This window comes from Synchiropus splendidus, chromosome 10 (assembly GCF_027744825.2).
Source record: "Synchiropus splendidus isolate RoL2022-P1 chromosome 10, RoL_Sspl_1.0, whole genome shotgun sequence".
Classification (NCBI taxonomy): domain Eukaryota; kingdom Metazoa; phylum Chordata; class Actinopteri; order Syngnathiformes; family Callionymidae; genus Synchiropus; species Synchiropus splendidus.
Window position 1 is genome coordinate 21,051,195 of NC_071343.1, and position 23,741 is coordinate 21,074,935.

General features: G+C 43.1%; 2 protein-coding genes across 2 annotated transcripts; both read left to right on the forward strand.

Moving 5' to 3' along the window:
- Window positions 1-990: 990 nt before the first annotated feature.
- Window positions 991-18,017, forward strand: sestd1 (SEC14 and spectrin domains 1). Its single transcript, XM_053877853.1, has 19 exons — window positions 991-1,166; window positions 3,208-3,292; window positions 3,390-3,498; window positions 4,236-4,326; window positions 4,404-4,517; window positions 6,035-6,148; window positions 6,231-6,322; window positions 7,200-7,255; window positions 8,141-8,218; window positions 8,300-8,457; window positions 10,083-10,205; window positions 10,813-11,013; window positions 11,099-11,213; window positions 12,884-13,049; window positions 13,440-13,521; window positions 14,841-14,963; window positions 15,060-15,251; window positions 15,953-16,056; window positions 17,084-18,017. Exons 2-19 carry the CDS (start codon window positions 3,238-3,240, stop codon window positions 17,313-17,315), a joined length of 2,205 nt encoding a protein of 734 aa, XP_053733828.1. The 5' UTR covers window positions 991-1,166; window positions 3,208-3,237; the 3' UTR covers window positions 17,316-18,017.
- Window positions 18,018-21,164: 3,147 nt separating this feature from the next.
- On the forward strand, window positions 21,165-23,221 carry gdf3 (growth differentiation factor 3). Its single transcript, XM_053877550.1, has 2 exons — window positions 21,165-21,484; window positions 22,365-23,221. Exons 1-2 carry the CDS (start codon window positions 21,193-21,195, stop codon window positions 23,219-23,221), a joined length of 1,149 nt encoding a protein of 382 aa, XP_053733525.1. The 5' UTR covers window positions 21,165-21,192.
- Window positions 23,222-23,741: the final 520 nt, after the last annotated feature.

The window sequence follows — 23,741 nt, forward strand, 5'->3', positions numbered from 1 at the left end:
ATCGGACTTTAAACTTCAAAAATGACTCAAAGCAGTCACTTTTCTGTACTTTTCTGTGCATGTCCAACTCTCTGTGAAGGAAACTCTCAAAAAATTCAAGAGCTCTTCTACTGCTTCCATTAATTCCTAAATATTTTTGACAGTGGTACAGCACATGCCAACATGCAGCTGACCCTGATTTGATTCCATGCTGGTGAAGTTTTAACTTTCACATTCACTATATAATAATGTTATTTATTTATTTATTTAGTTGTGAATTTGTTATTTTTTTCTTTTTTGACAAAACTTCTTGATTGTCTAGTCTGCTAATGCGAGCTCATTCGGCATGAATTTCAATATATATGAAATATATATTGAAATATATATTGAAATATATAAATATATATTTTATATTCATTTACAGCTGGAGATATCAGGTAAGTTTTTTTTTTAAGACAGCATAGCAACTACGAGGTTTGTGGTATTTATACACTTTGTGATTTTGAATGTGAAAGACCAGGCCGCCACAGTTTCTGACCATCATGATCGTTTATGCTCGGTATTTGCACCCACTTCGTCGCCTAGTATCAGGGACTGATGTGGCTTGCTGCCGGAAACCCCGCCCCGGATGAAGTGGCGCCACAGAAAACTGAGACTTCAAAATAAGAACATTACTTCACAAGCGTCGAATTGGGAACACCGTAAACAAATATCACACGTTGAACACATCGATTTTCATAACTTAATCTTTTGTTTTTCATACTATTGTTGTGCATTTTTGTCACGTTCAACATCCCACCTAACAGAAGATATTCTCATGAATGTTCATCCCAATGAAATAATAATTTAGTTCAATGTCAAGTACCACGCGCGCACACACACACACGCACACACACGCATACTCGCTGGCTAAATGTGGCGTCGGAAGGCTTACTACTGACTCGCCCAGTGTTTAATTTTGACATTCACGTAACCGGAAGTGAAAGTTTTTTCTTTTTGGCTTTACGGAATTTGCGGCAGCGAGCACCACCGCCTGCACTGTGAACGTGTAGTTGTGAATGTCCACAGTTGTCCGGAGAAAACACTGCGTATAATGCTCATACGTGAAGAGGAAACAGGACTGCGCCGCAGGGCTTGAAGAGCAGAAGCACGCGGTCTCAGGAGAATGCTCCCCGTCTGACTAAAAGGTGATTTCTCTAGTGTGTCTCATGAAACTTGTCGATGTAGTGTGGGCCGGGATTGTGGCGAAGGAGGGTCCAGCCACAAAGACCGCAGTCCGAGGCTAATGAAGGTCGGTCATTGTGTCTGCGGGTTGAGCAGAGCCCACACTGTCGGGCAGGAAGATGATCGGCATGATCGACTGCTTGCATGACTCGCTTGTCTGTGGAATATTCAGGGATGCGATAATCCATAAACTAGGTGATCAGATCGGATTGGATTAAGAGATGTTGTTGCAGAGAAATTATCCTTGTCGTCTGATAAAGCTTTATGTGTCTGTGTGTGAGCTCGCGTGTACGTGCGTGCGTGTATGTGTTTATTTTTTCTGGTGTGCGCGCGCACGCGCGCCTTAGTGTTTGTGCGCGTGCGGGCCTGCATCCAAAAACAGTAGTTTACAGTTGGCACTCGGACATTCTCCTCACCAGATGTGTAGCTAGTAAACACACTGTGGAATATACTGATTTTGTGTCCAGCATTGAATGCTTATTTTAGTTAGTTTAGCATCCATGCTGGAGTTTTCAGATGCTACTTCTATCAGCATCGAGAGGGTCCATGACTTCACCTACATTTGTCTGAACAGTAGGACAGTTCTCTTTAAAGATGTACAATGTGTATGTGTTCGGCGCCTGGAAACTTCTTAGTTATGTGCAGTTATCATTTTCACACCGTTACATTTACATTTGTAGAAGATTGGCTGCCATATTTGGTAGGGAAACATAAGGGGAGTAGTGTTGTCTATATCAAGACCAATGAGGAGACAGAGACCAAATTGCGTACAGGAAAGAGAAGCATAAGTTTGTTGTTGTTTCTTACTGCAACATGGTCATTTTTCAAAATAAACCAACGATTGAAATCCTAGTTTGTTCCATATTCAGTTTGGTCTTGATCTCGGTCCGGCCCTCCTCATTGGTCTTGGTGTAAAGGGAAAGCAAAATGGGCTGGGAGAAAGGTTTCTAAACAGGGGCACGATAATCTCAACGCAGCACACCACACACAAAGCCACTGTCCTTGCACCGAGCTAGAAGCTCATCCTCCAAGCCAGAAATCTTGTGTGATCACTGTGACGTGATGAAACGAAGTGGAAACATCACAACTGTTGGAAACCACAACATAGAAGTGGATATGATTATTGTGATTTTTGGCTTGGTTTTGTTTAAACATATTGGTGGCAAAGTGATCCCTGGGAAGGTTTCAGTTGGCAAATCTTATTAGGCCACATTCTGCAAAGTTACCATGGAAAACAGTGAAGGAAAATAGGTCGTCCTCAAGGCGGCCTGTCTAAAAGTAGGGCGTCCCATTTTCTGCGCAAGGCATCTCCAGGACGCCGAGACACCCTGCTAGTTAAAAGCCTGCTGTTCACATGTTGCTCAGATGGTAGAGTGGACTGCCACCTTTATGAGCTGCTTCAGAACTGTGCAACGAACGTGCACAATGAGCTCTAAACCTGTGCAGCTAAAAAGAAAAGCCTGTAACCAACTCAGAGATGGTCACAGTACAGTATTGTTGTATTTTTATGATGCACCAATACTGATATATTGGTATTGGGCTTGAGTACTTGTATTCATACTCATAGAATGACTACTGATACCACTCCCACTTTGCCAAAGTGCGGCAGTTTGTGGATGAGTTTATGACCATTTTGTGAAAAGTGTGTTTGTAGTGTAGTGAAACTTGTGACCGTCACCTACGTACAAGAAAAACATACTGAGGAATGTTGTTCAAATAGCAATATATATGGAAACATAGAAACCTCAAAGTAGCTAAACGTGTACGTACTCTGTATTGGTGAGTACTCTAATGTAAGTACTCATACACTACTCATTTTGGAAAATACTGTTATCGGTGCATCCCTTTTGTAGAGAATTCTGTATTGGTTTGGATATGAGGAGTTTCGAAATAAAGGCAAGTCAGACATACTCCCAATGCACAACAAAAAAAATCAACATGTTGTGTTGTTTGCTCTTTGTTTTGTTGTTGTTGTTAACATGTAGTAACAACCACATCTGTCAGTTTGTTTGTATTCAGTGATCCTGCAGCACCATGGAAGCCACCAACATCCTCACAGTACTGAAAAAGAAACTGGCCTTCTTGTCAGGTACACACACACACACGAACAAACAAACTAACAAACCATTACCACATTTCTATTAGATATATGTGAGAAAAAAATCTGCACCTGTCTGTCTTCAAAGGGGGAAAGGACCGTCGCAGTGGTCTCATCCTGACCATTCCTCTAAGCTGTGATCAGACCAGTTTGGAGGAGCTCAGCACAACCCTGGATTACCTGCTCAGCATCCCCAGGTAGATCACAGAAACAGACTGATAGGATATAATAATATTCATCATTATTCTGGTTGCTAGATTGTTTCTTCCCCATTTTGTCGGTGTAGATAGACCAAAACATTTGCTGCACCAGCATTTGGACTCTGCGACTAGATCTTTTTTTTAATTTAAAAGAGCTCTTAAAGCTGGTTCTGTCATGAGCGACCACTCACCAGCCGATGCTGGACAAGGATGCTGAAGAGCCAAGTGCTGCCCTGGAGCCGCAGGTTATCAACTGCTGTCATAAACAGTAAAGCAGACAGTTTTCTTAATGTGCTGTATTACACAACAAACTGTAGCACGAAAAATTTATTTATTCACACGTTGCTACTGTGTTTCACTGCTGTTTACCTGCGCACTTTGGTCTACAGTACGATTGTAGCTTCGTCTCACGAGTTTTGGTTAACCCCATTTGGCATTTTTTATGCTTTCTTCTTAGCAGTGGCGTCATTCTGGGTCCTGCCATTATGTTTGTTTTTTTCTGAGGGTGATGGGTAGTGTGAGCTGACACCATTTAGTCAGTTATCAGTTCTCTCATGCTTGAAATGCAACTCAATAATTTGTCCTATCCATTTTACATTGTAGTTGGCCTGCCTAATTGTATTTTGGGGGGGCGCTGATGCAAAGCAAACCAAAGAAATAATTGTGACTGCCTAAATGCCAAATGAGGAAATGATTTTTATGACATTTGATTGTCATGGTGAATGTTTCCATAGTGACAAGTGTAAAGCTCGAGGGTTTACCGTAATCGTGGATGGACGGAAGTCTCAGTGGAACATCGTGAAGACTGTGGTGCTCATGTTGCAGGTATGTGTGTATCCGGAATGGATATGTGTTTGTTAGCCTTTATGTGGCTCCATATCTTATCGCTTCCCGTATTTCAGAATGTGATCCCAGCTGAAGTGTCGTTGGTGTGCGTGGTGAAACCCGATGAATTCTGGGATAAAAAGGTCACACACTTCTGCTTTTGGAAGGAGAAGGATCGTCTGGGATTTGAGGTGGGTTGGATTGCACGGTCATGTGTGAAACAGTTAAACACTGCAATAAGTAGGGATATCCCAGTACTGGCCTATGTTGCTGTACTCGCTCATGACAGCACCCATTACCTACAACAGTCTCCCATTAGTCAACTTCCATGGATTCAGCGCATCCCAGGTTTACTGGGCTGTCAACACTCATGCAAATGAGGGTGGTCACGGGCAGTCATGCCACACTCGCCCTTTTCCATGGATGAAATACTACCTCATGCACAGCATGGTGACGATCCTCCGTTCATGCCATTTTTAATGATCGTACTTTTAAACATGAACAAGAAAATGCTCAATAATGGCATTAATAGTTACAGAGACTGTAGTCTGCGCTACACCGTGCTAACCTGGAGTTACATTTTGGTGCTGCTGCTTCCTTCCATTATGGTGCGTCAACCATCACGTGTGGTCCTGGAACATAATAATCCCAGCGATGTACAAGGGGAATACTCCATATGTAAGCCAGTAGGCAGTTTCAGGTTCTGAGATATTCTATATCAGCATATACCGAGAAGCGCTTACTAAGACAAATAAAGACCTTGGTTGACATTGTCCCTTCTCAGCGATCTATGAATCTGAACCAGTAGTAGAATTTGCAGAAGTCAGAAGCCAAGACAGTGGTGGCTTTGAGGGTCCCTGTTGAGAAATTTTGCTTCTTCACCAGTTCAATCGCACATACTGTATGAATAGAGTAACTTCACTTCAGAAGAAAAATGTAAATGTTTGACTGCCTGATTGATCCTGTCCACTCCAAGTCCAGTCAGTCGCCTGTTTGATAACGGACGCAAGCATGCACTCAGTTGAAATCAGATTCATAACTGAACTGATTCATTCTGAATAAATCAACTCTGCAACTCTGCGTCCACTTCGCTTCAGTTGCGTTGCAATTATCGACTGATGAGATCTTGATTTTAGTACTTGGCCAAATCATATATTCACTTGTTTGCATGGACCGCAAACACGGCTACATAGGAAGACGTGAACTGTGAACCGTCCCGCAGCTGCCATCTTGAAAAACAAATCTAATTGAGCATTTGTAGGAGGGTCTTCAGGAAAAGCAAATGCATCCAAATCGATTTTTGCTAATTTTTTTATGTTTGTTTTTCTTTTCTTGTGAATCCTGCTATGAGCAAACATTTCTTCCTAGCCTCTGGACAAGTAGTACTTCTTGCTTTTGCTGCAACAGCTTTCACGCAACTTTGCAGTAGGTTGTGTTTCATTCGCTGCCAGACGCCATAAAGCCAAACCAGTTTCACTCACAGAAGAAGGACAAGCCTTTCTTGTTCGCTACCATCATGCAGCTCAGTGTAGGGGGCGGGGGAATGCAGCTCCCTCGGAACTATGGGAGCTGGGACGTGCTGGCAGTGGAAGTTCACGAGGAATTTTTTAGTTGTCCTGAATTACAAATTAAAATTAATTAAAAACGGAGTTACCCTTTCACTGAAAATCTCACATGTGAGTAAGTCTAATGTTTCTATCTCTTTCAGGTCATCCTGGTTTCAGCCAATAAGCTTACTCGATACATTGAACCTTGTCAACTGACAGACGATTTCGGAGGAAGCTTGGACTATGACCACACCGACTGGCTCAACAAGAGACTAGTCAGTATTGCCTTCATTTCTGTTCTACATACACATTTCATAATCCATGTTTTTTAGCATTGTCACATTCATTTTTCCACAGGTGTTTGAGAAGTTCACTAAAGAGTCTACATCGCTGCTGGATGAGTTATCGCTCATCAATGATGATAAGAGCAGCTCATTGGACAAGCACAAGTATGTCTAACATCCTGTTTTAGGATCATGATGCATTCTGATGTTTCTGAGTCCCTGCTCTTTCACCACTTTAGCACTGCAGCAACCATGTTACTTCAAACTAACCTGACTTCTCCACAGAGTTTGTGTCTGCATGCTCACAGCAGGGTGATTGGTGACATCACCAATACATCACAACAGTGCTGAGAAACACACAAGACTAGAAGAGCCTGCTTTGCATCACTCTATTACTTCTGCTGCAAAGCCATTGAGGTTAACGGTGAAAGAACTTTATTTATAGTTTCAAAGATATTGTACAAAAAAAGTGGCTTGAAACGACACATTTCATAGCCCAGTTAATGTGAGAGAATGTGGCTCCATGTTGTTTTTCATTGCCAACAAAAATTAATGATCAGCACCAACATTACTAAAGCAGACGTCTATCAGTCACTTAAATGATCAGTTAGTAGGCACAAGAGAGACCTCTATACACCATTTCTTTTTTTTTTATGGGAGCTTCACAGTCCCACAGGAAGACAGAGGACAGGAAACAAGAACACTCCACCATTGTTAATTGATGTGCAGCTTCCTATCAATTACAGCAGATGTTCATGAGTCCAATAAGCTTGCATTAGTAGACTGACTGGTGATTGGACTTCTCTGTTGTTCAGTCAAACGCTGGCTGAAAACCTCTTTTTCACGTGTTTTTTCAAGATGTTTCAGTGTCACGGCGTGTGTCCAAATAACAGTTGAACTCTCCCTTTACTTGCTGCTCCTTGGGCATCCTGCTTAATGTTGCGTACGTCACTTCTGGGGTCCAGAGCTTAGTGCCTGGTGCCATATTATACCTAAACTGAATCCACACTCATATAACCTAGAATATCTGGTTTTCTCACAGGTCAGTGGATTGTGCCCTGCTGCTGAGTTTTGACCCTGAGACTGTCCTGCAGACTGGTAAATACCTTTCAAATTGCAATTTTGCACAACAAATTGACACCGTACCTATGCAAGGGAAGGATTTTAAATGTTGGGAAGGATGTTAAGTGTTTTGGATTAGGAATTTGTGGTTACCTCCAAATATGTCATGCTAATAAAAGCTTTTTGTGCATAACTCCATTAGTGTACAATCACTGTAGCACCTAAGAACGAATGAATGGAACCTCAACCTCGACCGCTTACACAGTTGCATGGAGTGGGACCTTTGCTCCAGAAGGTCTTTACATTATGAGAAGTACACATTTTGACTTTTAGCAGTCTTTCTCCAAGTCCATCTTGGGATAATGGTTTGCTCTGCGCTGTACGATGGTGTGGTTTCAGGACAGCGAGGACATCGCTGTCCTGAAACACTATCAAGTCTTAAACTAAAACCAGGTTGGACTTCAATAGGGTTGAGAGTATTATTGGACAATGCACTGTTGTCAAATAAACACGCCAGGTCCTCAGGAATTACAGCAGTATTACCCATTACCTCTACTGGTCAATGTAATCGTTCTGTTGGGTGCAGGAGGTGGTCTCCACTGACCATAATGTTTGCTGATGATATTGTATTTTGTGTTTCATATGTAAAGATAGTTGGAAGAGAAGCTGCAGAGAATAAGGTAGTGACAATAGACAAGTTCGCTTAACCAGGAGCAGTCCTACAGAGTGATGGGGGAAAGAGGTGAAAGAGAGAGTACTGGTAGACGTGTTTTGGCAACCTCAACCCAAATTGAAAGATGACGTGCATTTTCCCCTGCTGGCAAGTGAGATTTGGTTGTGTTCGGCATGTTGCCTTTATAACTTTCTCCAGACACGCCTTCCTCTTTGGCTCTGTGTTCCATTGTCTGTGTTTATGTCCAGGCCATGAGCTGTTGTCAGAACTTCAGCAGCGTCGCTTCAATGGTTCGGATGGAGGGATAGGTGGAGCGGGACAGGGAGGTGAGCCAAAGGCATCAAGTGATGATTGTGACCCAGTATGTATTGGTCAAATTGAGCCTTTATCCACTCTGCTCCCCCCAGGTCCATCATGGAGTCCCATGGAAGAAGAATTGCTGGCTCAACCTCTGGTGATGAAGCTGCTGGACTCATTGAGGGAGCAGTACACACGGTACCAGGAGGTCTGCAGACAGCGCAACAAGCGCACACAGCTGGATGAGATCCACACCAAAGTCATGCAGGTGAGGAGGAAGGAAGGAAGGACACCCACTCACACAGTCGATTGTTCCAAAGGAAATTGTCCAGTTTATTCATAGCATTCGTACGAAAAAAAATGAATAAACCAATCCTTTAGGAGTGTTCAAAGTAAAGTTCTCAATGTTCCGGGGAGCTGACAGATTGGCAAATGTAAAAAACAAAATCGGCTGAGGCCTTGCTCTTAGCTCCAATCTCGTCCTCTCATCTTTTGAAGAGGTAGCCACGCCTCCACAAAAGGCCATGGGCAAGACGCCTATGTTTGTCTCCCTCATGGCCCCTGATTGTTCTACCAAGAATCAGTTCATTTAACACTCAAGAGACAATAAAAGTATGTCAGTGAATGAATTAAAAACCAAATGAGACAAAGTAAATACAGTACTTCACGTCCCTTGGTTCTGGTCATGCTGCATCTCAACCACCAGGAGTCGACACAACTTGGACGCAGGCCTCTCGATGACTGAGGTCTTGGTCTGCATCTTCACAGAGTGAACTAGACCCATGGCATCATTATGTAGAACGGATTTGGAGGTAACTGGCATTTTCCTTCCTGAAAGTATATCAGGATAGCAGACTGCTTTGAACACCTAAATGACCAAATAGCTCAGCTGAATCAACTTGAGAGACAGGAAAGCTGTCTGCTTTCTTTAGAGGATGTTTGGTTCTGAACACTGACAGACACATTTTCACTCATGAAAATGCCAGTTGTGTTTGCTCCAGCTGCCATGCAATATGGGTGTACAACAGATCTTGCTAGGAGCTATTTTGTGTTGGCAGGAGCCGTGATGGAGTCCACACTGATTAAGCATCTTGTGAAGAGAATGAGGGGATGGGATGAGAGAAATATTTAATCCCAGTAAAATGACCCAGATATGTGCAGAGATGAAGGAGGAGTGGCTCTGAAGAAGGCAGCTCAAAGAAACAGTTTGCCACAGTAAAGGAAGATGGTAACTGACAGGAAGTAGACAAACAAAGGAAGAAATTTATACAATGCAAGACAAAACAAACGAAAACTGCTGAAAGTCAGAATTCAAAAATTCAAAGTAGAGGACGTAAAGATGAAGGTCCATAGTCAGTCACTTATTATACATATTATACAAATCTCAGGGGAAGCAGAGGAGAGATTCTCAAAATTAGAGAGGAAGGCAAGCGTGAGTCACTTGACTTAGAAGACGTCAGTGCCTGAAGAAATGGAAAATGATAATATCAGATTCAGTTGAAAACTGAAATTCAATGTGTGGGACAGGAAGTTTTTTTGAGCACTCAGCACAACAGATCGGAATCTACCTGCTGTGTAAGACCATGACCCAGTGCGGTCACTTTCCGACACAAACTGATGAGATTCAAAGTTCTCGAGGCTGCCTGGCACACTAGGAACACAAGGTTGATTGATCAAACCAGGCTCACATATGATTACGACTACTCACAAAAAGTATATCAAGACTGAAATAAACAAGTGGCAAGTGGTGCTGAGCTTGTCAAAAATAAGGACTGAACTGTAACTGCGTCATTCTCACACTTGGGCCTCTGCTTGAACAGGCTCACTTGCCCATGCTGTGTGGACAGGAGTGGGAAGGGAAAGATCTCAACTCACTTCTTCTCTCTGTCTCAGGTGGTCAACTGGCTGCGGGGTCCAGGCTCTGAGCTGCTGAAGAGCCACCAGGCAATTGGGGACTCAGTGAGAGCAGCGCAGGCTTTGCAGCAGAAGCACGAGGAAATCGAAAGCCAGCACAGTGTAATGCCCCACTTATGACATGAACACACACCTGCGTCCACAAAAACACATGAGCAGCATTCGCACTGTAGGAACCTACTTAGGTCCTGGAACTATTTGCTGGAACCACTTCATTCTAACAAACTCCCTCCCCACAGAGGACGTATTCGCACAGATTTAAGAGGGACTGAGTGGTGTCACCGCACCATTGCAGGATCACTGAGACACAAGAAACATACAGTGAGAGAGGAGGCAGCAGTGTTTATGCTCTCTTCATCGATGTCTACTCTGAGAGCCATCGCCAAACTATCAGAAAAAAAAAAGCTGTATTGGGGAGACGTCACAGTTAATGATTTTATTTTGTTTATGAGATGATAATTTGTTAATGGTTATTGCGGGAAGAATAAAGGCAGTCTAATCTCATTATTCGCTGGGAATAGTGGTCTGAGTACAGCAGCTCCGCACTATTGTACATCACTGTGAGAGTATGTTTTTAAGGGAGACCAAAGTCATTTGCATAAGGAAGAGCCACTGACATGAGCAGGGTGCGGCTCCACGGAAGAAGACACATCTGGATGTGGTGTGTTGCTGAATACTGACATGGCTTGACCTTTGGGCTGTTTTGCAGGAGTGGTTTGCGGTATATGTGGAGCTAAACCAACAGATTGCTGCCTTGCTTAGTGTTGGGGAGGAGGAAGAGGAAGAGGTTGTGGAGCTGAAGACAATGCAGCAGCAGCTGAGCGATGTCTGCTACCAACAAGCCGCTCAGTTGGAGAGTCGGCAGAATGTCCTACAGGCTGCGCAGGTTTTCCACAGCAGCACACAGGAGGTGACACTGCAACACGTGCTCATAAATTAACAGTTGGTTTAGGCTGATGACCATTGACAAGTATGTAATGTGTGTGTGTCTACAGCTCTCACAGCAACTGGATGGTTTATTGGGCATGCTCTGTGCTGATGTGGCTCCAGCTGACGGAGCCTCCATCCAACAGAACCTAAAGTTACTGGAAGAAAAACTTCAGAATGCCGGTATGTTAATATGTTAATGCTCGGATTCTTGCACAAAAGATGCAGTATCATTCCGAATGCAGAGACATATAAACCAATTGAGTTTGCCGGCAATTTGGGTATTGAATGGTATTTCTTACAAGCTCATTCCGGATTGTTTTTCGTTCTTAAGAGCTACACCAAGTTCCTCTCGCTGGTAAGTCCGAAAAGCCTGGACTGCTTGCTGGTTTTATAATGGTCATGCAGTGTTCCAGGGCTTATCTATGATGTGAAAGCGAGAGGAAATTCAAGTCAATGTGACAAATATTCTGATCTTATTTAGACTTCAACGCAGACTTCATCGTCCCTTTCGGGAAATTCTTTTCCGCAGCACCATCTCCATTTTTCATACAACATTTAAATTAATTTTAACTATTATTTAACTATTTCTCTTTATTATAGTGTACTTCAAACTGGCTCTTTGTGGAAAAGTGAAAGAGTCTTAAATCCAATAGCTTTTATTCTAGAACATGACTAGGGATATAACAGTTCACATGTTTGAGGTTACTGACAAAATTCAAGGAAGATATTGGCTCATTGCAGGCTTGTTGGAGGTTTTGCTTTATCATTTTCATCTGCATTACTCTCTCCAAACCTGATTGGTCTATTTGTTTCTACAGTAGCTTACAGTAAGCATTTCACCTCCATCAAATCAAAAAACTAGTTACATAACCACTCTTGTCCACCATTCCAAGCCCACTAGTCCTTGTGCACACATATAATCTGTCCTTTTCTCCTCGTACGAGTCAGTGGTGGAGTTGAGCTAGCAAATTGTTCATTGCAGTGTCTCTGATAAGGTGTTGACGGATCCCACCATACCCTAGTTTTCACTTAACAACAGCAAAACCACAGCCAGCACCTACTCATCTTTGCTTCACCAATGCTGCTCTCTGAATTGGCATAAATCCATCTTTGCTATCCCTGTGACTTCATATAGTCTCGTAGACCTCTCCAACATCTTGTTTATTTCCAAACATATCTCTTGTTCTGTTTAAAATTGTGGCGGAGCAAATGGGAACAAATGAAAGGCGGTCAATCAAGAAGTGACAGAGAAACGAAGTGGAACGCTTTGTCTTACTGAATAGGTGACAGCAAAAATGCTAGTTTTTAGTCATGAGAATTAAATAAGTCTCCAATCCAAGTCATCCTCACGTGGTCCATCTCTTCATATGTGCAGGTGGAAAACATGATTTGAGTTCCACGATCAACTCACTGCTGTCATAACACGGCCAAAACTGTCATGTTCATGTTCACCTTCAGGATTTGTTAAGCGTTATCCATTTGTTTTGATGTTTTCACTTCATTTCAATGCATTTTATCTTGTTGGATTCCATCTTTAAAAAGGAATCATTTTTCTGATGGCGTGGCTTCTTCATGGTGCACCATGATCATTAATATGTGGCGACAACCCTGAAGAAAAAGTGAAACATAAGTGTCATATATATTTATAGTTTTACCTAAGATTCTTAGCGTGTATTGAATGTCCCTCATGAGAACAGTGATTTCTTTCTTGTCCAAAAACACAGTGGTAATGAATAGAAAGTGAATTGTGAGGCTCAGCGTTAAGGGGTCATACATATTCATATTATTGATCACTTGTCCCCTGGAAAGTCAATGATTGTCTTCATTGTCACGCTCTTCTGATGCTGCAGAGGCTGGTCTTTCATCTCTGCGTCAGAAGGGGGCGCTTCTAATGGAGCAGATGTGCAGTCAGCAGTCCTGGTCTCTAGAGGAGAGCGAGAGCCCTGGTGGGGAGCAGCAGAACAACAACCAGCATATCCAGGCGGTGATGGACGAGATGCAGCTACGCAAGCAAAGGCAAGTAACGTCTTGTTGGACGCATTTGCTGAAGGCTTTTACTTTTTACAATGTATTTCAATTTTGTATCAAACTCAGTGACAACCTTTGTGTTGACAACCTGTGTGTATGATTTTCGATTTCTCACCTCTTTGCTATTGCGCCATTCCAAGTATTCCAAAGTCTTTTAACACTATATTTCTTAACTGGGGATGCACCAAAATGAAAAACCAAAAGTGAGGTAAACAAGGCCAAAAATGCTGAGAGAGATGTTACGCCTATTTCATGAAACAGTGTCCTGATTGTATATTATATATTACTGTATATATTTTCTTGGTAAAGTTTTATTCAGCAATAAAATAAATGTGAACGTGAGCTTGAACTCATGCTAAAGTCTCTTGTGTCGTGCAGATGTGAGGACATGGTGGACGTCAGGAGGCTGAAGATGCTGCAGATGGTCCAACTGTTTAAGTGTGAAGAGGACGCTTTACAGGTATGACAAGAACTCCTTATTAAACTTGCATACATGAAGAAATGACACCCAAATGGGTGGATGTTTGTGTTATTCTTCTGGAGTCAATGTGTTTATTTAGACATCGATTGTAAAGGCATGTATGGCCCCTGTCCTCAGGTGCTTATGGATGGAATATGAATATGAATATAAAATTTAAGAGACTCTTCTGTATTATTTTGAGGTTAAATTGTGGCTGCATGAGATCAGCAGGGCATGCCTTAGTGCTCTTCGATATTTGTAGCTTCATGTTAGCTACTGGAAGTGGTTTTTGTTTTTGACAACAAACTTCTTTGCCCTCCTGAAGTGATGTTTTCGTTCTGGTGAATCTAGCAAAGGTGGGCTGCCATTTTAGTCCCCTTTATGAGATGGGTTGCTGTATAAGCGCCTCTGCCACTGTGCTGACTGACATCCTTCCTGCAGTGATGTGCTTTCCTGATATAAGGAAGTGTTTTTGTTCACAATATTCATTTAAGATGCTCAAATGCTTCAGTGAGTGATACTTTAATCAGTTTAAATGATGCAACAGGGATGCGTGAACAGCGGATCAGCCATTTTATAAACCTTTTTCATTAATTTGTTTTTTAAAAAGATGAAGATAAATAATCATTTTGTTGTGACTCTAGACTTGATTCGATTACAGAAGAGAATACACCATGGACCCACTTTAATGTGTTGTCATGAATTTTGCGACTTGATGGCCCAAGTCTCGAGGAGCGAAGACCTGCCCATGATAACATAAGAGGTTGTCTGCTTTAGATAATAACCAAACATGAAATATGCATTCAAGCCCATCCACTGCTACATTTACCAACCATTTCTTTCACAGAGGGAGATTAAAAAGTAGCAATTCAATGAGACAACATAGAGATTAAAAGGTTTTTCATCGCAATTCTCAACAATGAAAATGATTTTTTTTTCTGTATTCACCACTGATCACTGTGAAGTTGAGTTAATTGAGTGGTGCATATTCACTACTACACTCAGTGACAGTACTGTAGAGAGACGAAATATTGAAGCCAATAGAGTCCCTAAGATGGGTCACCTAAATGCAAGTGTGGTAGCAAAAGGGTTTAGGTGCAGATGTCCATGCATATTTGCATACATCAGCTAGTGGAGTTTTGGAGCCCTGACCTAAACACATTCATATGATTGTGATGAACAGTAACAGTATAATTCATAAATATGAACAATATCATAAAACAGATACTGTATGTGCACGTGTTCCTGTGTGTGTGTGTGTGTCTGTCGGTCTGTCTGTCTGTCTGTCTGTCTGTCTGTCTGTGTCCCTATATGTTCAGTCAGTGGAGTGGCTCAGTGAGCTTCTGGAGGCTTTGCTCAAGACTCATGTGAGACTAGGAGAAGACTCTCAGGAAACCAGAGGCATGTTGGACAAACACAGGAAGTTTGTGGATGTTGCTCAGGTGAGAAGAATCACCTTTTCTTACAATCACACTTAAGAAATGTGTGAGAGTGATACATGGAATGTTGAAGGTATTAATTGTTGTCCGTCCATTCAGAGTACTTACGACTATGGCCGGCAGTTGCTGCAGGCCACCGTGGTCCTCTGTCAGTCGCTGCGATGCACCACCCGCTCATCTGGTGACACGCTGCCCCGATTGAACCGTGTGTGGAAGCAGTTCAGTGTCAGTGCAGAGGAGCGACATCGGAGGCTGGAACTAGCCCTCAACTTCCACACAGCCGCAGAGACGGTGAGATTGGCTCTGTGGCTCACCTGTTTACCTTCTGACTGGCCTGATGCTTATCCTTCTATACTCAATCAAACCTTGCTGGGCTGCAAAATAGAGGTGTGAAGCACTGCGAGTAAGTTGCCATCAATATGTGCCTCATTATATTAAGGCCCATATTGACTTAATAATTGCTACTACACAAATACTGGTAGTCAGAAAAATATTGTTTTCTTAAACACCGGCGATAGCATTTTTGATTGTTGAGCTCCACATCAAGTTTTAAAAGTAGCTGATGACTAATGGGGATTGATAGCGACATGTTGTCTTGGCTGATGCTGCTGCTTGTCTCTGTGGATTTGAATGACCAATCAGTAAATTAAAATAAAAATATTTCTAAATCACAGAGGCTGTGATCAAAAGGCAGCTGTTTCGCATTCTTGCTGCAGGGACCAAGTTGCAAAATGGTGAAAAGCAACATCACTACATTTAAATAAACCAAGCTGGAATTGTAAAAAAAAAACGGATCGATGGAGTGGATGGATTATTACCGCCCGGGATAATCCCAAATCTCCCAACTGTGGGAAGAATAAAGGCAGCCTGATATCTGGCCTTTCTCTCACAGTAAGAACTCTGACAGCCACTCAAAATGAAGCTAACAGACATCAAGCTGAGGTGGATTTGTGAACTCTTCAATGCTGATATGATCGGTGCTTGTGTTATAGGTTCTGCAGAAGGAAAGAGTGGAGATTGAAGCTCTGGATGATGTGGACTCTTCAGGGAATGTTCTGCTGGACAGACTGAGGATGCCAGTCATCTTCCCAGACGGGTATGTTAACACTGGACAGCCTGGTGTCGACTGACATGTTTCAACTATTGCTCATGTATTTGCATGACTTGGGTCGGTGTAAAATCGTAAACTCACTGAGATGCAGTGGTCAGTCATGAGAGCGTATCCAGCTCTGTGCAATTCAGACATGCATGTTTGTCAAATGGGATTTCTACAGTATTTACTCATCCACGATGTATTGGTATTCTTGAGTAACTGGGAATTATAATAGTGCCCCTTCGTGAACTATTTTTGGAGGGTGGGGGAAATGAATTATAGCGGTTCAATCTACACAAAATGATGATTAAATCAGACGTTTCTCTTCATTATTAGTCGGAATGTCTGTCCTAAGTCAACAAAAGAAGACACTAAAAACGTCAACCATCCACAAATAGGAGGGGAGTCTGCACCTATGTAATTTGAGTCAAACAAAGGGATTTTCACATAGTAATTGGCAAAATAATATTAAGTACAAACACGACAAAAAGGAAACCGCCAACGATGATTTGACTTTCATAGAAAAGTACACAAGGTTGTCTTGAGTCTAGTGCAATGCAGTTGGGAGCTCAAGTTAACTAACTAAGTTTACTAACAGGACAAATATATAGCTATCTATTTTGCGAAATAGGCACCACACAGGTCATCAACTGGAAGCTTGGTCAAATAGTACACACGAAACACCATCCTCGATCGCCACAGTGAAAGTTGTGTCCCAGACTCTGCCCCCTGTTTGTTGAAGTTGAGAAGGGATTTAAATGCAGAAGGCAGTCATTCCAATTTTTCCCTAACCCTCGTATAGTGCCAGAGTGGAACCAATTCCCTCTTGGTAAGCAAACACCTCCATAACAGTGCAAAATACTGCTACTCAACCAAAACAAGCTTTTACGATTACTGCTATACCGCATGGGCCCATAAAAGGTGCCATCCTAACTTGTGGGCTTGTGCGTGTCAGGTGATATATCAGTGTTTTGATGGAATATTTTAGACGATAGTCCTCTGATTGATCTTCGTGTGCCTGCCATTCCAGGAGCGAGCAGTACTTTGGAAGTCCAAGTGATGCAGTGGCAGCCGCTGAGGGCTTCAGAGAACGCCTCCTACTGGTAGAGGAGCGGCGGCTACAGCTGCAGGAGGTGGGCCTTCACAGCAAAGACGTGGATGAAGGCTTCCAAGTGCAGGAGGGACGCCTGGATGTGATTGGAGAGGAGCTGAATGAAAGGGAGGAGGAGGGGGAGGAGCAACAGTGTGACGTGGAAGACTGACGGGCACAACCACAACTGTGGCTCATAGCAAACCCTCGAGCCTTCACAAGTCATCATCACAGGGCTGGTGTGTGTGAACTTCAAACAATGGACCTGTGTCGTAACCAAGACCCGTTTGTACCCTGACGTCAAGCCTCTCAGCATAAATGGCTCCTGGATGACCAGTGACTTCTGAAAAGAGGAGTTTAACTCAATTCTCAGCATGCTTTTTTTAATCAGTGTGCGTGGCTTCCGAGTGTCCCTCTTCCGTCTTCATGTCTCCAGGGTTATCAGCTACTCTACTATAACAGATTTTATATGCGAAGCATTTTCCCCTCATGACATTAAGGGCTGCTGCACCTCTGAGGTCCTGCCTCCATTTTGCTATCAACTTCACACAGACATTTGAACGTATGCAGCGCTGTCGGGAAACATCTAGTGTGCTGTGTGCACATGGGGAGTCATGTTTCAAACTTTCAGATTTTTTTTCCCTCTACGTCTGCTGCTTCCTGTTCTCTGCAGCAGATATGTCGGCTTATTAAAAAGATTTGAGAAATTATGCTGTGACGTTTCCTTCCACAACCATCCTTGATGCAAAACACAGACATTACATAAGGATTGAACTGATAGGATTTTTCTCTGACGTTATGGAATAAATATTCACTATATGCATATATACATACAGCATCTACTTTTGGTGTTGCCAGTTACCTTGAAGTTACTCTTGAGCCAAAAAAGAATAATTTTGTGACTTTTCTGATCTCCTCATCTGAAAGTTAAAGGTTCAGTGACAAATTCAACCTAGACATAATTTGAAGGAATACTGTGTTTTCGTTCTGAGAAGACAAATGTGCGTAAATATTGACCTATGCTATGACCTGCACAGTGTTTCGGAGGTGACATGATGGTTATGTAATTTATAACTCTGCCTTAAACATAAAAATGGGACTTTCCCAGTGAGTTTGACTTGGTATCATCTTGAGCTATTGCCATATTTTTGACATCATGTGTATGACAGTTTTTCTTTGTGACCAACCTTCAGGCCTCAGGAATCATGCAAAGCAGGCAACACCTCAAAACTGTCCGCAGTTAAATGACCAGTCAACATGTCCGATTGATTCACCATGACTTCATTTGCTCCATGGACAAGACTCCCTAACTCATACCTCATGTTTTCTGATGCTCATTTCCGCTCCTCCACTCTTCAAATCTGATTAAGGTAACAGGAAGTAGCTTGCAGCCTCCTCCTGAACTAATCGTCAGTTCCACGAAGCTGCTGATGGTGTTGAGATAGAAATGATCCAGCAGAGTCAGAGTTCAGTCCTTCACAGACGACGCCATGGCTGCACAGGTGCTGCTGCTACTGCTCACGCTGACGCTCTTCTCCAACAACCAAGCTGAGGTCATCAATAGACCAGGAACGTCTCATCACTTCATCCTGGGTGGAAGAGCTGACATCTGCTCGGTCTACAAATGGACCGGTGAGAGGAAGCAGCTCTTGTGGAACTCACAATCCTCCTACTATCAGCTATCCGGTCTGGCTGTTTCCCACTCGGGTCAGTACCAGGTGCAGTGCTGGACTCGGGGAACCATGACACTCGAGAAGAACACCACTCTCCTCATCTGTGATGACCAGAAGATGAGCTATGAGACTTTAGAAGTGAATGTTGGAGAGACAGTGGAGCTGACTTGTGGCGGCGTGGGACCAAACCAGAGAGTTCAGTGGGCCTATTTGAAATCTAAGAATGATGGATTAGTTCCAATAGACGATGAAGCACCTTCAGAGTACAGACACCAGCTGGCGGAGAACAAACCTTCTCTCCTGCTCACTGTTGACAAACAATCTGTTGGGGCCTCCTACTACTGTCTGGAGAAGCAGCAGCACAAGTGTGAACTTCACAGTCATTTCTATGTTCGGATACTGCCAGAGTATATCCTGCGCTCAGTGGGGGAGAGTTTGGAGCTGAACTGTTCTGATGTCGGCAGAAACCACAAGACACAAGTGGGCGATTTTTAATTCTCTGAGTTCTGGGAGAGAGAGTCGCAACACCACACTGATGTTTCCGTCACTGACGTTGGCCCACTCAGGTCGATACACCTGTGAGCTCGCTGTTTCTGGTCCGAGGTTTTACCTCCTGTATGTGTGTCCTGAGCCTGAGCCTCCTGCTGAGGAGCGCTTTACTGAGCGGGGGGACTTCACCCTTGACTGTGGGAACTGGAGTGAGACTGATGAAGTTTTCTGGTTCATGCGGTCCAACAGAACCAAAGGACAAGTCTTTGATGTTAGATATCAACGACTCAACAATGTGTACCTCGGTGGGAGGAGCCTGGTGATCAAGAACATCTCTTTGCAGGACAGTGGACAGGTCTGGTGTGTGGTAGAAAAAGACCATCTCTGTGTGTTCAGATCTGAGACCCTGGTGAAGCTCAGAGAGCCAGAGGTTGATCACCATCTGCTGAGGTCCGTGCTGCTCAGTGTTGTGATGCTGATGATGCTGTGTGTTGTTGTGGTGGTGGTGATGGTGTGGAGGAGCAGGAGGGGAGAGCAGCTCGCAACACCTGTGGAGGAGGTGGAGATGTCCCAGCTGTCTCCAGACTCAAACGTGCAGGACGAGGCTCCGGTCTGAGCTGCCACGACCTTTGACCTCTCGGGCGAGCAAAGTGTGCGCTGTTGTTTGGTTTCAATAAATATACTTCTGAAACACACTTTCTTTCTTTGTGATGATATTATTATTATTAAAAGATGTATCAAGTACCAGAATCACAGGAAGAAAAAAACATTTGAAAATGTAAAAGGCTGAATAAGAAAACTCATCCTTAAATGTTTGAATATGGCGAGTTCACAGCCGAGAAAATAAATTACACCATTCAGTCAAACAAAGAATCAAGTCAAGGCTGCGACATGAAAGAAATATTCAGACATGGTTTGTGCTGATTCTGATGGCTCAAAAATTGAGTGAAAAAAGAGGAAATAAACCTCCATTGAAACCTGTTGGTGAGATGGTCAGAAGAAAGACGGAGGAGAAACGATGTGAGACGTTGAATTAAAAAATGATTGGAAAAGTCAAAGGTGAAAAAAAAACAAAATTGTTGAAAAGTTTGTCGGTCTTCAGTCGGAAGGAGAAAACCCACTTTCAAGTTAGATATGACCAGTGGAAACCCGGGTCAGACAAGTCAGATCCTGACGCTCCAAACTCAGAAGCTGATACAGAAACCAAATAGTAAACAATAAAAAAAAATCACAATTAAGTGTCTGATAAAGATTCATTTAATTAACTACTGTGTGTGTATTTTTGTGTGTGTGAGGACGTTTTGCTTTCTGAGGACATTTTGGTTGGTTCTCATAAGGTTTTGAGGGTAAAAACGTCAAAATAAGTGGGTCATATCAACTGGTGAAGCCGGTTCACCAAAGCCAGTGAAGGAAAACGGACGCGCGTTTCCAACGCTGAACCAACATCCAGCTGGGTGACGACCTTCATCTCCAGGCGGGGATTTGACTGACGCAGACGTTTGCTGATCATGATTCATGAAACCAAAAAACCTGAGCGTCTGCTCACTTCCAGGAAAACCAGCTCAGGACTTTCACTTAAGCACTTTTCCGAAATGGTCCCCTGGTTAAGGTGAGCCACTTGTTCAGGGGCGAGCATGAGACTGAGACTGAGAAAAATACTCATTCTGAGACGTGCAACAATTTGCAGTTAAAGTAAACTATTCACTGTGGGAACCGGATACGACTCTCCATGTGGACGGGGTCAGTGTGGCCCCGCCCCCAACAACCTACCTATCTCCACTGACTGACTCACGCGCACTCACTCACGCGGTTGGTTAAAATAGACGACGGGCATCTCGCGCCGTCATTGAAATGTTCTGATTCCTGTTGGACTAGTCGTCCTCCAACATGTCTCCTCTTCTGTGTCCCCTGACCTTATCGCTGGTGTTGAGTCTCCTGGTGGCCCCGGCGCTCTCTGATATGGAGGACATGAAGAACCGCGAGCGGATGATCCTCAAGTCCCTTGGGCTGTCGGCGCGTCCCCGGCCAGCTGCGAGCCACCGCCGACGGTTTCACATTCCTTCTGCCCTGTGGAAGATGTTCTTGAAGTCCACGAGCAACGAGGCTCGCGCGAACAAGCCATGTACGGTGTCCGAGTATGGCGTCTGCGGAAACATCATCAGATACGTGCAGGACCAAGGTAGGAGTTGCTGTGGTTGTCGCTGTTTTTGCTGCTCAAATGTACTTGCATGAAATGGCTTGGGTGTAACTAGAAACCGCTTAACAAACTTGTATATTTGTGAGCATTGCTAGCCAATTATTTAATTTAAAAGCGTTTTATTGTGAATTTAATTTGCATTGTTTTCAGATTTTTCTAAAATAACAAACTATAATGAAATAATAAGAAAGCAGTGACCCCCAATAACAGCTGTATTTGGCATAAATATATTTTGCAGTGAAAATATCTTGGAAAACAGAATCAATATGTGAAATAATCTTCACACGCGGACTTTCTCCTTTAACAGTTTTATTGATGGTTTACTACAGGTGACCATTTCTTGCAGGGGTAACTCCAAAAACTGAAAATGAAACACGTGTTTTAATCATTGTCACCCTATTCGTGGTTGGTGTACATTTTTATTTATTTTTCTAATGTGAATATGTCAAGGATTTTACAGGACTCTTTCAAATGAATTCCTAGTGTGTGGAGGAACAAAAGTCTATCGCTGCCATTGTCAATGACTTCATTTGCCATTTGTCATTCGCCAAATTCACTACTTTTTCTTATTTTCCCCAGCACTAGTTATGTGCAAACTGTGTGATTCATCATCGTTTCATATTTGAGAATACACACCTAGGTCAAATGATAGATCATTTTAATTGACACTTATTGACAAAATATAAGAGAATTAAAATATCCATAGTATTCGTGCGGCACGCGTTTTTGGAGATTGAATGTTTAGTAGCAGTATTTGATGACCTACAGAATAGTCGAAAAAACAATACCAAAAAAGTCTTGCCAGTATGTCCACTTCCAAACAACAAGTAACCCTTTGTTTTGTCTTGTTTGCCTCATGCAGGGCGCTTGGTGTCGGGCTGGGGAAGCAGCCGGTGTCCTGACTGCCAAGAGAAACTGCTTTACTTCAACATGTCTGTCCTTCAGCCAGTGGAGCTACTCTCTCTGGCTCAGCTGGAACTCCAATTCTACTGGAACCACTTCAGACCATCTGTGCTTCTACAGGGTCCACCTGCCTACAGCATGTCCCTCTACAGTATAATCCGAGCCGCTCTAAAAGGTGCTGATCACCAAGCCAACCGTCGCCTGATCTTGTCCCAGTCTTTGTGGTTGCAGCAGGACCATACTTCTGTCACCCTGGATCTCACCTTACTGGCAGACAGCTGGCGCAAAAGGGCCCACAATACTGGCTTGGTTTTGGAGTTGCTGCCACTAAGGGATCATTCAGAAGAACTTCTGTCACTTCACTCTCCCAACTCTTTACCGCTGGAAGCAGGCTTTGTGTTTCCAGTGGTCCAAGCATCGCTGGTGGTCGTGTCACTCAATCCCCACCAGTGTAGCCCCAGGCAACGGCGAAGTGCTGTCCACCTTCCAGTGACTCCCAGCAACTTGTGCAAAGCACGTCGCCTCTACATTGATTTTAAAGATGTTGGTTGGCAGGACTGGATCATCGCGCCACAGGGGTACATGGCCAATTACTGCCATGGTGAGTGCCCCTTTCCACTGAGTGAGAGCCTCAACGGCACCAACCATGCCATTCTGCAGACCCTAGTTCACTCTCTCAACCCCAGAACCACACCTCAACCCTGTTGTGTGCCTATCCGTCTCTCCCCCATCTCCATGCTTTACTATGATAATAATGACAATGTGGTGCTTCGACACTATCAGGACATGGTGGTGGATGAGTGCGGATGTCGATGAGAGCAACATTTTGTTTGCTGCTCTCCTCATTGTTGGATTTCTAATTGCTTTGTGTTTTTAAATTGTTACCTTTATCTGAATAAAAATATATACTACCACTATACCGCAGATCGGCAAATTGTGTCTGTTGTGATGCATAGAACATGGACCAGCAGTTTTGAGGGGATTCATTTCAGTTTCCCTGATCACTTTTTTATTTCTGTTACAACACAAGTAATGCTGAACAATAGTAGCATCTGTGATTTATTAAAGTAGGTTGCATTCATTTTGGTACTAAAATAAAAAAAGATCAAAGTCACCCACCTTATACCCACCCTAAACTGTCCACCTCAAATTTAAATAAGCTTGGTTTTGTTTGAGAGAATCCCAAAGTCTTATTCAGTGTTTGATAATGTTTCTTAGTAAATTTACATGATTTATGGCCCTGGAGCCCCACGTATTTTTTTCACACTTTTTTATTGGGTTTTACAGGTCAAGTAAACAAACTGTCCTTTGTGTTTAGATGAACAAACATAGATGT

Coding starts and splice junctions, on each gene's coding strand:
- sestd1 (XM_053877853.1), top strand. CDS start 3,238: ATGGAAGCCACCAACATCCTCACAGTACTGAAAAAGAAACTGGCCTTC. Junction 3,499..4,235: donor TACCTGCTCAGCATCCCCAG/GTAGATCACAGA, acceptor ATGTTTCCATAG/TGACAAGTGTAAAGCTCGAG. Junction 11,014..11,098: donor TCCACAGCAGCACACAGGAG/GTGACACTGCAA, acceptor GTGTGTCTACAG/CTCTCACAGCAACTGGATGG.
- gdf3 (XM_053877550.1), top strand. CDS start 21,193: ATGTCTCCTCTTCTGTGTCCCCTGACCTTATCGCTGGTGTTGAGTCTC. Junction 21,485..22,364: donor CAGATACGTGCAGGACCAAG/GTAGGAGTTGCT, acceptor TGCCTCATGCAG/GGCGCTTGGTGTCGGGCTGG.